At 32.0% G+C, this 18,278-nt stretch overlaps 1 protein-coding gene across 1 annotated transcript; it reads left to right on the forward strand.

Moving 5' to 3' along the window:
* Positions 1-5,705: 5,705 nt before the first annotated feature.
* On the forward strand, positions 5,706-8,977 carry LOC132725241 (claudin-15-like). The gene is made up of 3 exons (XM_060710336.1): positions 5,706-6,087; positions 7,059-7,205; positions 8,395-8,977. The coding sequence occupies exons 1-3, from the start codon at positions 5,889-5,891 to the stop codon at positions 8,544-8,546; spliced, it is 498 nt and encodes a 165-aa protein (XP_060566319.1). The 5' UTR covers positions 5,706-5,888; the 3' UTR covers positions 8,547-8,977.
* Positions 8,978-18,278: the final 9,301 nt, after the last annotated feature.

Here is an 18,278-nt window from a genome sequence, read left to right on the forward strand (position 1 = left end):
TTTTTTTGGAAAAAAAAGGACAGAACATTTTAAAATAACGCCGCACCCCGGAAAGAGGGAAAACTCTACTTATTTTTTCTAATAGTCCGAGCCCTATAAAAAATTAAAAGAGATGTAAAAAAAAGGACGATTTATTTACCCCAATTTTGTTCTAAAAGCAAACCCTGACAATAAACTTTTCTTAAAAAAGTTAGTATTTATTATAAAATTGGAATTTTAAAAAAAAATTTTTTTTAACCCCAAAAAACAATTAAAATTTGAAGTTTTTCCCTTTTTCTTGGAGAGCGAAACTAGGGATTTTGGGGGCTTTTATTTTCTTCTTTGCCTTTTCCCTTTTTTTAATTTTTGCTATTAACTTTTTTTATTAAACGTTGTTTCCTATGTATTTACCTAGTAAATACCAAAAAATAAAATTTTTGAAAGGTGCCCTTCATTATTTCTGCCATTTTATCAAAAATTCTTACCTGGTTTTTAATAAAAATTATTTTTAAAACACCGTTGCACAAAGAATAGTATTTTGTATTTGTTGGGTATTCATTTCAACCCTTCTCAATTAATTTTAAGTTTCAGGGAAATTACAATTTTTCTTTAAAAACTTTAAACCCTTAACACAAAAAAGGGAAAACTGTCATGAAAATAATCAGTTAAAACATGGTTTAGTTTTTTTTAAAAACATAGCAAAAATTTTATTTCCGTTACCCCCAAAATTTTACAAAAAGGCCCTATTCTTATTTAAAGGAAAGGGGGGTTTAATTATGGGACAAAAAGGGGTATCGGTAAAAAAAAACAAAAATCAAGTCGATGACCTAAAAGAATTGAAGATGGGAAGGTAGCGGGCACTACAAACCAACATATTTTTTGATTTGGCCTAAGCACAAAACTCAATGAATCTATGAAGCGAAAAGCACAGTATTACGGAATACCGTTAGGGCCATCATGGTTGTACGTTATATTCCAGAGGGCGACAATTTGATAGTGCGACAACATGATGGTGATAGTACGATGACGACAACGCGATAATACGAGGACGACAATGCTATAGACTATCACATTATTGTCATCGTACTATCGCATTGTCGCCATCGCATTATTGCACTGTCGCATTGTCGTACTGTCGTCATCGCATTGTCGTCATTGCATTGTCGCATTGTCATCATCGCACTATCGTCACTGTACTCTCGTACTAACGCCATCGCGTTGTCGCACTATCACATTGTCGCCCTCTGGATTATAACGTTCAACAACGATGGCCCTAGCGGTATCCTGTACAGTATTACTGATAGTAAAGTGTTTTTTTTATATTTTGATTTCTGGCAAGGTCTAGCTGATCAACCAGCTAGCTGAACCAAAGTGTTTTTGAGCCACTTATGGCCTCCTGGGTCTAGTTCTGGCTTTCAAATATAATATGCCGTTTTTTCATCTGAGGAGGCATTTTTTTCCCGTAATGTACAGTAAACTATAAATATGGGAATGTCGAATATGTTTGACCAACCCGAATCCAGTGATAAATCTAATTCTCATATACATGGAGAGGACCAGATGAATAACCTTGATGAATAAAATTGGTGTGTAATTGTATTTTATGCAGAATCAGTCATTTAAAGAAGTGTGTTTCTTTGTTTTTTAGTTTTGTGAATGGTATTAATATCGAAATCGATCATTCCGACAACCTTTTTTATATTATGTATATATAGTGGTCAGAATAATTACGTATATATATATACTTGTATAGAATAATTACAACGATTCTTGTATGAACACTTATCATAGTATCATCATTTTATATCAGTAAATACATTTTGTAATACAAGAAGCCAATAACTAATTTGGCATATATTTTGAAAACTTGAGCTTATCTGCAAGTTTAAATCTTAGTACTTATAAGTTTCATTAAGTATAAATTGTTTGATTGATGGAAGTTAGACTCGGTTCCCCCGTGAGGCTTGAAAGGAGTCACTTTTCTCACATTGAGGGAGAGTGTTAATTTCTTATGGTAAACGCATCTAGATCTCAGTGAACAAAAATACACAGACCGTCCAAATTGTTTTGCTCGATTAGTGATGGATATGTATAACATCGCTAAATTACTTTATTTAAGAAGAATATTCAAGCAAACTATAAAAACTTACATCATCTGACAAATCGCTGTTCGCCATGTTTCATCTCCTGGCTTAAAATGAGCGGCAATGCTTCATCACAAATTACAAGTCACAACTTAGAAGTCACAAGTCATAACTCCCAAGTCAATAGTCAAAAGTCATTAAGTCAGAAGTCAAAAGGGCCCTCCAGTGCTTCCATAGTTTATAGATAAGACTTGCATTTAAATTTATATAAGATGATTATACAGGTTTTGATTGGTCTACAGGTTATAGATGTTTATACCCAGTGTTAGCTGGCTAAAAATAGTATCTATAATAGAGTTTATACTTAACAGTTTTCTTTCTACTAGATTTTGAATTCCATCCATTAGTACCAATGTTAATGTTGATGTTATGATTTCATATTTATTTAATAGAAACTGGAAAATGTTAATGTTATGTGTAGACATGTATATCTTAGTATATGGATATGATGAGACTTTTAATATTTCTGTATTAAAGAGTTAGAGTTATGACATTAATATTAAAGTGATGGAGGACTTTCATTTAAAGTTATAAATGATGATAATACATGTATTGATTAGTATACAGGTTAAAGGTTTATACCAGTTTTAGCTGGCTAATAATAATATCTATAAATACAGATTAAGGAATCTTAACCTGGATGTTGTGGTTTATCTTCTGAATTTTGTGAGATTTGGCAGGTTACATAATGACCTATCCAGAATTGAGGTTAATTAGTGTCTACTATTAGTGATGGCAGGATCCATGGTGCAATTCCACCGGACAGTTGCATGGCAATATAGATATATATTCCACACTCTCTTTGCTAGTAGGTCAGTACTGGTCCTTTAAATTTGAATCAAGCAATATAATTTATAAAGTCTCAAAAATCATATTTTGAATTGTTATTATATTTTTTTCTAGCATGTGCATAGTTTGAAAAGGACAGTTTCTTTCTTATCTATTTGTTATGGAGGAACACCGGTCTTAACCTCCAGGTCTCCAGAGTCAACCCAACTACAGACTTTTCATAGTGTAGATTGTTACTTGCACTTGAATAAATTTGTTCACTAAATTTTATAGTGGGTGATTTGTGCCACATGAAAACCGACAAAGTACAAAAAGAAAGCGGGCGCCAGATGAAAACATGAAAATACAATCTACCACAAAGTGATTCGTTTGTTGTATCTTCCCGGTGCCCCTGATGCAAAATACAAATCAGCCTCCATAAAATTTCTTATCAAAGAAAAAAGGTTAGTTTTTTATCTACAAAATAATAGGTATTGTACATGTATTAGTACAGTTATGTTCACTTCCAAATTGACCTTTTATGAATAATGGCACAACCAATAAATGTGTAAGCTGTTTTTTAGTAATAATAATTATACAATATAAATTGTTATTTTGATTAAAACTATGAGTATGTAAGTTTTTTTCTTATTTGTTTAATTAAGAATTAATCTACCTTGAAAAAATTAAAGGTATCTGTCATGGTTTAGAGCTGTTCACTATTTAGGGAAAAAAATGTGTAAGCGACCAGATCCCGATAGCTCAATCGCTACAGCTGCTGTACATTATTCTGTGGATCACAGATTCGAGTTCAGGTCAAGCTGAAAGTTTTTCTCATCCTGTGACTGCATATAACCCTGAGTTTAATTCACTGTGCTCTGTAAACATCAGAAATTTAAGGACACAAATTAATATAGTGGGGAAATATGTTGTGGTTTAGAACTGTTCATTATTAAAGAGAAAATGTGTAGCCGGCCGGATAGCTCAGTTGATCTTCTGACAGTCATGGGTTCGAGTCATGGTCAAGCAGTTTCAGTCAGGGTTTAGAAGTGGTTTTTCAACTGACACATGTTTGATTCATTTAACAGATTGTATTAAATTATATTGTTTGCATGATACTTTTAGATTCTACAAAAGGCATTTGATACAGTTGATCACACTATACTGCACATGAAGAAGTTCTGCTTCTTTTTCTTCATAAAACTTCTAGCATCTGCCATAGGTAATGACATTCTTACATGGTTCAAGTCTTCTTTCTGATAGACAGCAGCTTGTGGATGTGGCTGGTACTCATTCTGCTACTGCTCCGAGTACCTATGGTGTTCCTCTGATGTTCATTTTAGGACCTCTTTTATGTCTAATATATGTCAATGACATGTTTGCAACCCTAAGCAATAAGCTTTTATTATATGGTGATAACTCAGGTATCCTTGTATCTGATAAAATAAATCTGAATAAATTCTCTCTTATGGCATGACTCTTATTCGTGATTTGTTTATTGACTTTAAATTGTCTTTGCATCTTGGCAAGACAGGGTCTATCCCTTCAACTTAAACTGGGCCTAGCCTCCAGGTACATCTTTTGTTAAGTATTTAGGTGCAAAACTTGATCAAATTCTTTGGCGTCGCCTTTGATGCTTTGCATCAATGCTTTTCTTGTCTATCAATCTTATAATTTTCGCGCGTTTTGAATCCACCGGGGTTCTACCGGGACTCTGCCTGGATCGTCCTGGGCTCTGCCGGGGCTCTACCTGTTTCGACCGGGGCTCTGCCTGGGTCAACCGGGGCTCTTCCGGCGTCATACGGGAACGACCGGGGAAGCACCGGCATGAACCTGTGCTCTGCCTGGATGATCCGGAGCGCATCCTCAGTGGAAATTACCGTACTGCTGCCTTGGTTAGTGTGACCACAACAATAATTACACCCTGGATCGTCCCGGATCATCCCGGTAACTTACCGGGATGGTCCTGGGCTCTGCTGTGAGTAAGTGAGATCGCAGTTTAACAGTTCACATTTTTTCATTTTTTATAGCTTGTGCTGGAGGAATATCCCTGGATAGTGTCTCTACCTTCGCCCACGGCTTAAATTCAAAATTCAAAATTCAAATAGTTCAACCGAACCTTTTTTTCCTCCCAAACAAAATGGCCGATGTGTGAGAAATGCCTGGATGCTGTGACGTCATATGAACAGCTTGTGTGGATAGGAAACTGTAAACGACGAACGAACATATGTAAATTTATTTCATGTTAAGTGGGTTTTTATAAGCACATAGAAAATCTACATAAAATGTGCAGATCTGAACTTTTAATTCTGACAGACTAACGCGGAAAACTTATAACTACCAGTACAATCAGGCCTCGGATACTCGCTAAAATCTCCTCAACGCTTAAATTTACACACAAGATTATATATTTAAAGGATTTATCAGAAATATGCCAGCATATAATTAAATCATTCAATATTCTACTAATATATGATTTATAAAATCGTTTTTTATGGCAATTTCAAAGTTATTATCATACTGCATTTTTTTTTTGTTCAATTGACTTATACAGGTCCATAGGAAGGAACCTGTTTTGTTTATATAAATCCATGACATAATATAACATAGATGCTCTATATTTCAGATTGAAGTAACTTTAATTATTTTTGCACTTGACACCATCCTAATTATGTACTTGTATGTCTGGAAAGAAATTTCAGGTGGTCCGGAATGTATTCCGTAATATTATCACCATTTACAACGTTCATTTCACGATGATGATTACTGGTTTGACTACTGGTTTGACGATAAACTGCGAGTCTAACAAGCGTGAAAATCCGTTACCTTAAAACTCAAGCGCGCATTTTGTGGCGGGCATTCCCTGGGTTACATGAGCTGGCGACAGAATAATCGTATTTTAAGAGGATATATACTAAAAATAAAAGGAATACAAGAAAATATTGCTATTTCTTTTGATATTTACAACTAATTAGGAAGAAAAAAATATTAAACAAAATGCTGGTTTTTGTCGGAATTGGATTGTGCGCGGCGTCGCTTTTAATAAATATCATAGGGCTGGCAATACCGTATTGGTCTATTTTCACCCAAACCGTACCCGTATTAGGTGAAGTGAAAACAAATCAAGGATTATGGTCGTTGTGTTCATCTTTCCACGGAAATACTAATTGTGGAGACATCCCAGATGTGCTGCTAGGTATGCATTGACACTTTTTTATTTGTGAAATACAACTTCATGTTTCAGAACCATAACTTCATTGTAATATTTATTATAATATTTTATTTATACAATAACTTATACCAAGTATATAGTACTGTACGTTAACAATTTTACATTTGATATACTTGTAAACGTGCATATAATTAACATATAACAATATATTTTTTGTTAAAGATTATAATAAAAAACGTTTAATTTCCATGGTTTAGTCAACACCCCTCAATTCTGATCTCTAGGTTAATGACAGAATCTTAATGCTTTAAAAATATTCTTAGATTAACCATCAACATCATCACGTGACCTACTAAAAATTAAAAGCAACCACTTTTACCCATCCTCGGTACCCAAGACTCTTTACCTTTATACCAGTATCGGTAAACCGTTGGTTCCGGTTAGGGCTTTGACTGTAAAACAAGTAGTTTATAAATCTTTTTCATGGGACGGTAAATAAAAGATATTGTAATGATGCGAGACCATTATTGAATGATAAAGTCTCAATAAAAATAAGATAAAATATATCTAACATTGTTTGAAACAAATAGACCCAATAGGGTAAAATAGAAAAGGTTTGCTCCCCGAATTATGTTCTTGTAACGTTGCTGATGTTTATAAATACAACGCATTTTTTTTTTAAACTATTTTGCATGCTTTCCAATCCATTTGTTGCGGGCAATATAATATTTGTTCGTAAGTTTTTCGAACTAGATATGGAAAAAAAATGAAGGCACAATAAAAAAAAAATTGTGTTGTTGTTGTTCATCTTGCTGCTGCTGTATGGCTTTCTACAATCTTAACAGTATTCCCCATAATCGTAATCGCTAGAAATAGCGTTAATTAGATTCAACTTTATAGAGCAAAAACAATTTATGGCGAGAACAACTTGGAACAGCTCATAGAGTTTTGTGTTACTTTTAAGCTTTGATTTTCTTTTATTTTTTATATTATAGATAGCGCTTTTAAGACGACTCGAGCCATGGAGATACTGGGCATGCTCCTTATACTGGCGGCTCTTGTGTGCGTTCTTCTTAAACAGTTTGTTATAAAGGAGCAAGCACTCCTTCCTAAAATTGGAGCATGTTTAGCCATAGTTGCTGGTAAGTAAAAAATTTAGGATCCATTTTTGTTCTCAAAACTGACTACCATCTCCTCTTAAACATCTGCGTCGCTTTGGACAGATGTTAAAATTTCATTCATGGTGTCTACTAAAACTTCATATTTACTTAATACTCAAACTTTTAGCTTATAATTGCTATCCATTCTGTCTAATAAAAGAAAAAAGAAAAATCTATGCAAAATATTTATAATTTATAATAATTTATAATTTCATATTTTCTTTGATTCTCCCTTTTAAGACTCCTTTACCTTTACAAATGGTGTGTTTAATAAAATTTTCGGAAAACTGGAAAGTAACAATGAGAAAAACATTGGTCTTAATGTAATTTCAATAGAAATTTTGTTATCGGAAGCGTTTGATTAATCTACTTAAGAGTTCAAGTACTTGGACACGTAATCATGTTATTGTTTTTACATGTACTTTAAAGCGATTTTATGATAAGATTTGACCTTCATTTTCAACTGAAACGGACTTCAATATATTGCTAGTATCCTGTCTGACATGTATATTGAATGAAAAGAAATATATTAAAAAGCAAAAAAAAACATCCTCGTTTTTAGATAAAGATAATTTGCTATTTTACTTATCATTTTTAATCACATCGCAGTAATTATATAATTATAATAGTAATTATATCAGCAGAAGAAAATTATTCTTTTTTAAACAGTTTACCGTCCATGAACAGGCTCAATCAAACCGAGCCTGCAACATTTTCAATTTTGCCGTATTGGGCTTTCTTTAGGGATTCTGTATTTATCTATTTTATTGTTAAAGTTTAGGTATACACTGACGAGTATTTTCTTAAAACAAAATGTGTTTCATGTTCTACCCCTTACCTCACTAAATATCTTATATAAACTTTCCATATTTCAATTTTGAACAAAATTTTTCGTTGTTTATTGGGAAATTTAAAAAAAAACAATGTACCAACTGAATAGCGAACAGTGCTGACCATGATCAGGCGACGCTTGGTATGCACTGGTCGCGTGGGTATAATCGGTTTCCACCAACAGTTAGCGGGCAAGTTATTCAGTAAATAAAGGTTACGGCATTGATTTCATTGACGTCATTGACGTCAATTATTCAAACACTCAAACTGACTGATTTGTAAAGCCAATTTTAATCTGCCATTTCACCATATTCTATAATTGCCATTTTCTCATTTTTAGGAATCTTCATGATCATCGGCACAATAATTTATGCCACTCGAGACGTCGTGGACTCGAGCAATTTGCATGCCGGGTTTGCCCTTTGTATAATTGCAGGCATCATAGGAATCGTCGCGGGAGTAGTGGTTTTTCTGGCGTCCAAAGGCGATTAAACTAATCATTCTTCACGTCTAGGAAGACAATGGATTTTTCTTCCATTTATTTTATGCCGATGCAAAAGTGTTTGTGTAAACCTGAAACATGAGAACATTGCTTTTTTTATTATTCATACTTATTTATAGTGTGTCTGAAATCTTTCTACAATAGGGAATAGACTTATATAAATAAACAACATAAACGTTACAATGTTTTTAGTTTTCATCATCATCATCATCATCATCATCATCACCATAATTATCACCATCATTATCAACATCAATATCATCATTTTTAACCAACATCAACATCATCATCATCACTATAATCATTATCACCATTATCATCATTATCAACAACATCATCATCATTATCATCATTATTTTATCATCATATCATAATCATCATCGTCACCATCATTATAATAATCATTATCATTATCATAATCATTAATAGCATCATTGTCATCATTTTCGTCATCATCATCATCCGTCATCATCATCACTATCATCATCATTATCATCATCATCATTGTTCTGTTTGTTAAATATATCACAATAATTATCTTCATCTTTATAACTATTATTATTGATTTTATTATTAATATTGATACAGCCGTATAAACTCCCAGGTTATTATGAATAATAAACGAGGTGTTCCGAATGTGTTTTAAAGTTCCCGTTTTACATATCTCTAAGGTTTTATAATTGCATGTATTTGCTTCAGATATTCATATATCGTCACACCTTCTTGAAATCGGTGCACCTTTCTATCGATGCACTTTAAAATCGATGCACATTAAAACCCATGCATCATCGACTGACACAATTCCTTAACTAAAATCCATATTTCTTTTCAATATTTCTTAGATTCATATAAAGACGCTAGCGCACGTCATGTTTCTAAGTCTAAATGCATTTCTTTTGATATTAAACAAGTACTGGTATGTTTTAAAATATATATCTAATATATGGGCCGCCCCATGAGAAAACCAAAAAAAGAGCAGAAAATGACGTCACCAAGAAAATGTTATTTGAATATGACGTCAAAATATGCACGTTTTTATCAATATAACGCGTATACAATTACCACTTTCAGTGCACTATATCTATGGCGCGTTGTGATATATTTTCGACGGAGGACAGAAATTCCCGAAATACATGTATTAATAAAACGTTTACATCAAATATTATATTGCATAATATTTAAATTATGTGAAGCTCTAGTTAAATTTTCTAACTGAAACATTTTACCCGCAGCTCTCGTCTTAGCAGTAAAATGTGACTTATAAAGAATCTCTCATGCGTTCGTTTGTTTCGGATAACTTTACTTATTTTTTTGAATAAATATTCATTTTAAAATATTCATTTTAGTAGAGTATTATATCTTTTTTAAAGTATTTTTAATAAAGAAAAATTGACGTTCACAAAACAGTTATTATTATGCTAATTTATAAATGTTAATAAGTTACGCAGTTTGGCAATAAATCACATAATGTCTGCATCTCATTTATTTATTTATATTATTAGTTATAAAAATTCTTGACAGGTTATATGGCACTATATAAACGGCTGTTTGTAAATATAACCCGAGCCGTTAGGCGAGGGTTATATTGCAAACAACCGTTTATATACGGCCATATATCCTGTCAACAATCTTTATAACGAATTTATAATACATCACGCATCATTTTTTAGAGAAAAAAGTAAGATTTCTTCATGAATCGACAGTAGCCGTGTATATAAAACTATATAAACGTCACGATTATCCAATGAAAAGCGACGTTACAAACGTGCAGTATTATAACATTTGAAATAACTGTTCATTTAATATTCCAGCAAGATATTAAGAAGAGCTACAATTACTTTAAATAGCAAGAATGCAAGCGTTGCGAGTACGCTTTTATCATTCCAGGGATGTTCAGCCCTGTCTTCTTAAACTCCTTTTATAGTCAACACGTTATCATGATTAATGGTATGCATGCATATAAACATGGACCAAGTACAACGATCCGTAGAGTCACATTTTAAATAATCAAAGGGCTGCAAGCTCTGTGGTATTTTCCGATTTGTCGTACTGTATATCTGTATGTATTTTCCTGTATAAGTTTATCTTTATATGCTTTAATTCATCTTACAGGGCACCGAGATGCAGCGACTGCGTTTAGATTTTATACTCTAACAGTTTGAGTTTGATACATACGGAATTTCGCATGACTTGCATATCTTGGCTACGTCCTTAAAAAGACACTTAAAAAAATATAATAATAGTTGCCTCGACTGGGAATTGTACCCCCAGACCTCTCACATCCTCAACGAGCGCGTTACCCCTGCAACACGGGGAGTTATACGAAGAAAGACTGAATAAAATCAAATAATTATAAATTTAGAATTTCCATTTCGGGTTTGTAATTCTTATTAATTTCGAGGTGTTTAACACTGATGTAAATAATTTAGCGAAAATTCTCTCGCAAAAACAGTCCGACATGTACATGTATATATTCCACTACTCGACAGTCAGATTTATTTATGTACTACGTTCTGCAGTATTTGGTAATCGACATCGCTAAAATAGCATTTTCATTGATTAAAATGATATTCATACGCGTAATTTGTGATTGTACATTTATTGACAATTCTATAGGCTAATGCTACTTTTAAACTTTGAATGCGATGTAATTTGTTGGATACTTGTAACAAAATAAAAATATTTCTTTCTTTTACATCGCTAGTTTTAAGCTTTTTTGAGAACTACTTGTTGTTAGGTTTGTCGTAAAAAAAGTCTGTGCCAGAGATTGAATGTCAGCATTGTATTTCCTGATCTGGGATCAGAAAATACAAAAACAGCCATTTTACCAGTAACTGTTCGATTATATGGCATGAAAAGTAACAGATAAGCAAACGAAAACCTGTTGAAAATAAGATCAGAACACATCGACCCTACGATGGGAAACCTAAGGAATAATGGCGTACGGCACGGCAGGCGTTGCTCAATGACGAAGCGTTTTTAATCATATAATAGAAGAATCTGGAAACAAAGTGATATCTCGGAAGCATTAATCACAACAAAATTACATGAAAATTGCAGACTCGGTTTGATTGAGTCTGTACCTGAGCGATAATGAATAAATGCAACATCCCCGTGCCCCATAGCACCGGCTTGAGTGGCATTCAATTAGTGCTGGCATCAATGATCCCGAAGGACCAGATACTGAAGTGAAGTACAGGGCAACTTTTTACACCATTTAAACCTTTTTTTTAACTAAAATATAATATAGTACTTAACATTAAGGGCAAATATTTTCCGGTCGATGTTTTGAATGTAGGGGATTTGTTCTATTCAATATGGTTAACATTTATAAGAATGGTATACTTGTTTAATTAACACTTTTAAATTATTATTGTGCCAAGGAAAACAGACTGGTTTATCAGATAGTTAAAATGATAATAATCAACTAAATGAATGTAAAAGATTACACCCGTGTTTTATTACGGTAACCTAAAATATACAGTATGGCAATGCAAAGAAAACTTTAATTCATGCAAACATATTAACGTTATTATCGGTATTACAATTTACACTAATATATTTCCTTCATTTTTTTTTAAATAATTCAAATTTCTGGATGACCACCAATGAAAGCATTTTATGGGGGTTTTTTTATCGGGCGGTAAATAACCGTGAAGTACATTTTACAGAACGAGCATTTAACCGACTGACTGCAATGTGTTTTTTTTTGTCTATATTTATGTTTATGTTTTTTGTCTATATTTATATTTGAACAATTGATTTTTCTCTGCAATTCTCCTTTCATTTAAAGAATTTGTATATAGTAAAGCAGAAACATTAAACTACGGAATTACATAAACGACAGCCAACTGTTTAGCTTACTGTCAACTGCTTACTGTCAACTACTTACTGTCAACTGCCTACTGTCAACTGCTTACTGTCAACTGCTTACTGTCAACTGTTTAATGCTAACAGGCGACTGCTAAATGCTTACTGTTAATTGATAAATGCCAACTGTCATACCTGCCAAATTAATTGCCTGAAAGTAAATGTCGGCTTTGTACGTCCTTCTTCCAATATGTTTTTCATTACAATTGAGGGACCTTTTGAAACCGTAATGGTCAAGAAATTACCCTGTATCATAGATGAAGGCTTTGACTGATAAAACCTTGGAAATGTTACATTAATACATGTATAATTCTAGTGTTACTATAAGCAGAAAGATATATCTTTGCAGGCATTAAGAACTTTTCCAAATTATGAACCTGTAAACTTTATAAAAATGCTATCAAACCCAATATCTGTCTTTAAATCTTGTTCTCTAATTTTATGCTGCTTTCTTGATTAAAACGTACAGGTATATCTCTGATAACGAACAAGCTTGTAAAAGACAGTCATTCAGATACATCCGCCATATAACATGTATATTATAATATTTGTTCCTTAAATGATAATGATCCTACCATATAACTATAGAGCTTAATGTTATTTTTGACCGGAGGCCTTGCAATACCATGAACGTCGTTGTTTGTACATTCAAATTACAACGGTCAATTTTATGTTAGCATTTTGCAAATAATGCTTAAAGGCTTTGTTAAAGAATAATCTAGAACATGGTGCTCAAAACATAGATATATATCTAGGACTTTGAAAATTGATATTCATGCCTAATGTATTCGTAGATTTTCAGACAAAATTATGATTACCAGTTGTGTACTCTGATAAACATGCTGGTATAGTTTACACACGTCATGGTCCAAATCATACATGGAATCGTTTAGTTCTAACTAAAAAAAGTTAATACTTATACGGGTGATGGTAAAACAGCTATACAGGCAATTTTTCTCATGATCATTTTAACTGGTAAAGCTTTAAAAGCAATGAACACATTACTGATAAATTGTAAAGACATAGATTTAAAACCAAAATAATTATGTCAATTACTTGATTCTGTTGTAGGATATTGAGCGTTTTCACTTGTAATTTTGTACAAGAATTTTAAATGTTAGAGCCAATACAAGCAATAGCAGTATATACGGCGAACTCGGTTTACCCATTGTAAATAAATCGATACGTTAGAATAATTAAATTTTTGTGCAAATTGATTTATACTGACAATATAATTTAACGGAAAATATATGAATTAAGTTTATCTGATTGTTACAAGGGTGTCAAAATATGGTTGAAGAAATGCTAGATATAATAGTAAATTTTTCCAAAAATCGTTTGAACAAAGAGTTATTGAGATTTATATACAAATATCATTGTGAAATTTATTGAACTGATTTCTTCTAATAATAAAATTTTACTTACGAATCTAGCTAAATATTTGTATTTGAGAGAATCGATTCAAATCAGGAACACTTTTGTTGGTACTAACAACTGCAATTTGATATTTTGTTACATATTTATTCTCAAAATTCAATTCATTTGTTGTACCAAATATGTTAATACTCCTCATAGCAAATTGTTTCATAAAAGGTAAAGGTCTTGTTTATTACAGTGTCACCCCTACTGAAAGGGCCAGTCATTTCTGACTTATGAGACACTTTTTGCTCTCCTAACTCTTACCACTATACCAGGCACAAGGCGCATAGAAAGTGACAGTAATATTTTCTTAATCCATTACTGTTCTCCATGAAATTCAATACTACATATTAAATCCTATATTATTTGTTAAATAGAAACGTGGCATCTTTACAATTTGTATATTAAAATTGCAGTGATGATGTACCATGTAGAAATCCATAATAAAATGTGTTCTTTTCTGTTCTGTTATAATGGGGAAGTTGATGCATAATAAAATCGTAATATAACATCTTTGAGTTACGTGGGCATAAGTAATTCAAAGTAATGTTAGTATCTGTTTAACAATGTGATTGACTGTAATGCCTTCCGCATAATGAAATGTCTTAGATTTTGCAGTATTGCCTATGTTACAATTTGATTTATAACTGGTGAAAATGGCATTAAAAACCACATAATCAATATATTGCTGGACGTCCATCTTTTTATTTCATTGCCTTAGAGACAAATGTTGAAGTTAACTTGTAAAGTTGATTTGAAGAAAAATATTTAAGTAAATTGCCAGATATTGGAGTTTCAGATGCATTCTCAAAGATTTCATATAGAACTAATATTACATACTTTTCATCTTCCCAATACATACTTTTACTTTTCGAGATCCCATGAATTTAAAATTGATGGACTAAGACACTTTTTTATGTGGACAATGTTGAATATTGTTACCAACATGGCCATGTTACAACATTCAACAAATTTTTCTTTATTTACATATGTGTTACCATCATGTGTGTTGAATTTGCATTTAACAGTAATGTAGAGTTCTCATTTTATTTTGTCAAAAATTTGTTTTCAGGGGAGCTAAACATAAACACAATTACAATAAAATCATGATATTTTATTTTTAAAAAAACTTTTTCATTTACAATTAAAACGGAAAACAAAGAACACTAAGACTAATACGCCTCATAAAAAATATGTTTTATCCAATAATGAGACCTGTAAGCTAATATTTTCTTGTATACACCATTATTAAAATGAAAATTATGAGACGCCTGTAAAAAAAACCCGTATCTATAAAAAAATATTTGCAAAGTGTCGGGAAAAGCAATTAATATAAAAGCAGAACTATAATATTAAAAGTTCTGCTATGAATAATATAATTATTATGATATTATTTTTATGTAAATATATTCTGCAATATAAAGCGATATACACGAAATAAGAAAGGGTACTTAAAAAAGCTTCATATCATACCATATATGCTGTACACTATCACGATGTCTTAGAACGGTTTGTTACAATTGGTTTTGCAATAAAACGGGTTTTGCAATAATTTATTGCAAAACTCGTTGCGATGACATAATTTTGTTGCAAGCTTTTTTGTTGTTGTTGTAATAAATTACTCATATATTAGATTTGATATCAAGATTATCATCTCAACATTATTATAATATTCATCTTTTTATATAAAGACTGACATTCAGTGCGTTAACTCATTTAACTTGTACTTTTTTTACTTGTTTTTTTATTTAACATGATCACATTTAACACACCTTTATTAACTAGTCACTTACATGTATTCCTAACCTAAAATGCCAAGCACAAGCCATTATGTTAAGCTATGTGTTACAATTGCAATAAATACTATTTGCTAAAAAATAATGATTTAATAACAATTGTGTATTGAATACCAAAATAACAATTTTCTTAGACCCTTTGACAGCCGTCCGTCCGTAAACATTATGTAAAAACACCAGTAAAACTGGCTGAGATCTTTGGAATTCATTTTATAACTTTGCAAAAAAATGAAATGAATTCCAAAATTCTGTTTTAATGTCTTCCTCTGTACATCTGTTAATAACTAAAAAGTATTTTGTATATATCTTAGTCAGTTTCACATGTGTTTTACTTTATTTTTGCACTTAAACTGCTTTTTCAAAAGTATATTGCATCAACTTAATCATGTCTATGATAATTACGACAAAACTCTTCTTATGTTTTGACGTCTTCGCTATTTACGTCATGTGACGCTCACATAATTTTCCTGTTTATTGCTTATTATTTACTTATGTACCCTGAAGAAGTCTGTTTGGCCGAAACGTTGGTACATTAAAGAGATGTTGACGTTGACTACATATTCTTTTACTGTTACATAGTTCTTGAACATTAATTTTAAGTCAAATGCTTGTGCACAGAATTATAATTGTACTTCTCACTTATTTAGCAAATTCGGCCCATATCTGTTTATGAACATGTCAATTTGAAATATCTTTGCCTCACTGTAGTAGAAACACAAGATTGTAATTGTAAAAACAATGTGTTTTTAGTTATCTGGAGGAAAGTTACCAATTTGTTGTTTTTAGTTGTTTGGTTTTTGCTATTTTATGTAAGACTAATTGTTTTTTGATGTTAGTTTTTATGTAATTAGTTTCATTTTCCGTCTGTATGGTATGACTAGGGTTGAATAACTAAAAGTATTATACCAATGACATTTTGGTGACATTAAAACGTTCTGATAAAAAGCAAAAGTTGGTATGTAATTTGCCAATAATTTGCTTCGTAATTAGGTTATAATACATTCAACACTTTCTCAGCGCACATTATTGATATGCATTATGTAGAACCTTCAAATGTTAATAGAGGAAGATGAATTGCATTGGAATTGATGGAATTTATTAGCGTAATTTAAATCGTTGAATAATTAACGATTTCTCTAATGGCAGGGCAAATAAGGTAATGCTAAATTTTTGATATTATAAACACTAACTGAAATTATTGTTGTTTTTTTTTTGGTTTTTAATGTCTGGCTGTTATTCATTGAAAGGTTGCATTTTTCTAATAGATGAATTTTCATCACCTTATTGCTGAAGTGGCTCGGGTCTGCAAACAGAACTTTCTTCAATGTATTCGGTAGGAAAAGTAACTCTTCCGAACCATTAATATCCATGTTTATAGTTCAAGATACTTCTATAATAACCCATTCAAACCCGTTACATACGTTGTCGAATTTAAACAACATTTTCAACAATAACGTTATTGGTAATATAATGCCAGGAAGTACTTGTAACTTTGCACATTGTTACAAGATCAAAAAAATAGAGAAATACAGAATCCCTAAAGAAAGTCCAACACGACAAAATTGAAAATGTTGCAGGCTCGGTTTGATTGAGCCTGTTCATGGACGGTACTGGAAAGTAAAAGTTACCTTCCACGCCCCCTAGCACCGGCTTAAGCAGAATTCAACATTAACACGAAAATGGTGAAATTTTAAATTTAGAAACCTCCGCAAATGTGTTCAAATTTGCCAATCGTCGAGTTATTAGCCATTTCTTTTTCTTCGGAATGAATTTGTCCTACTATTTCTTTAAATTTCAATAGCAATAAAACTGTGTTTGTACGAATACGCTTAAGCTCTCATAATAAAACTTTTACAGGTAACTGTTTGATGACGTAAAATATGACGTCATTGTTTCAGTTTGTGCACGTGCACATGTTCAATGGGCTGATAAATAGTTCTCGGCCCTATGCCGCAAACTCATAACAGGTCACGTGACACTCATAATCAGTGAAATCATAGGCGATTCTGTCACTATATATAGTAACATGTGTATAAACTCGTTTAAATTGCAAAACTGGTTTTGAACAAAAATGCAACAAAATTATAGACACAAGATTATACATTTAAATGATTTATCAGAAATATGCCAGCATATAATAAAATCATTCAATATTCTACTAATATATGATTTATAAAATCGTTTTTTATGGCAATTACAAAGTTATTATCATATATAAATCTTTTTTTTTTTGTTCAATTGACTTATACAGGTCCATAGGAAGGAACCTGTGTGTTTATATAAATCCATGACATAATAATATCATAGATGCTCTATGTTTTAAATTGAAGTAACTTTAATTATTTTTGATAAACCTGTTAACACTTGACACTATTATACTTATGTACTTATATGTCTGGAAAGATAGATTTCGCGAAATTTCGGGTGGTCCGGAATGTATTCCGTAATATTATCACCATTAACAACGTTCATTTCTCGATAATGTTGATAAACTGCAAGTCTAAACAAGCGTGAAAAGCCGTTACCTTAAAACTCAAGCGCGCATTTTGTGGCGGGCATTCTCTGGGTTGCATGAGCTGGCGACAGAATAATCGTATTTTAAGAGGATATATACTAAAAATAAAAGGAATACAAGAA

This window comes from Ruditapes philippinarum, unplaced genomic scaffold (assembly GCF_026571515.1).
Source record: "Ruditapes philippinarum isolate M1 unplaced genomic scaffold, ASM2657151v2 ctg394_1_1_1_1, whole genome shotgun sequence".
Taxonomy (NCBI): Eukaryota; Metazoa; Mollusca; class Bivalvia; order Venerida; family Veneridae; genus Ruditapes; species Ruditapes philippinarum.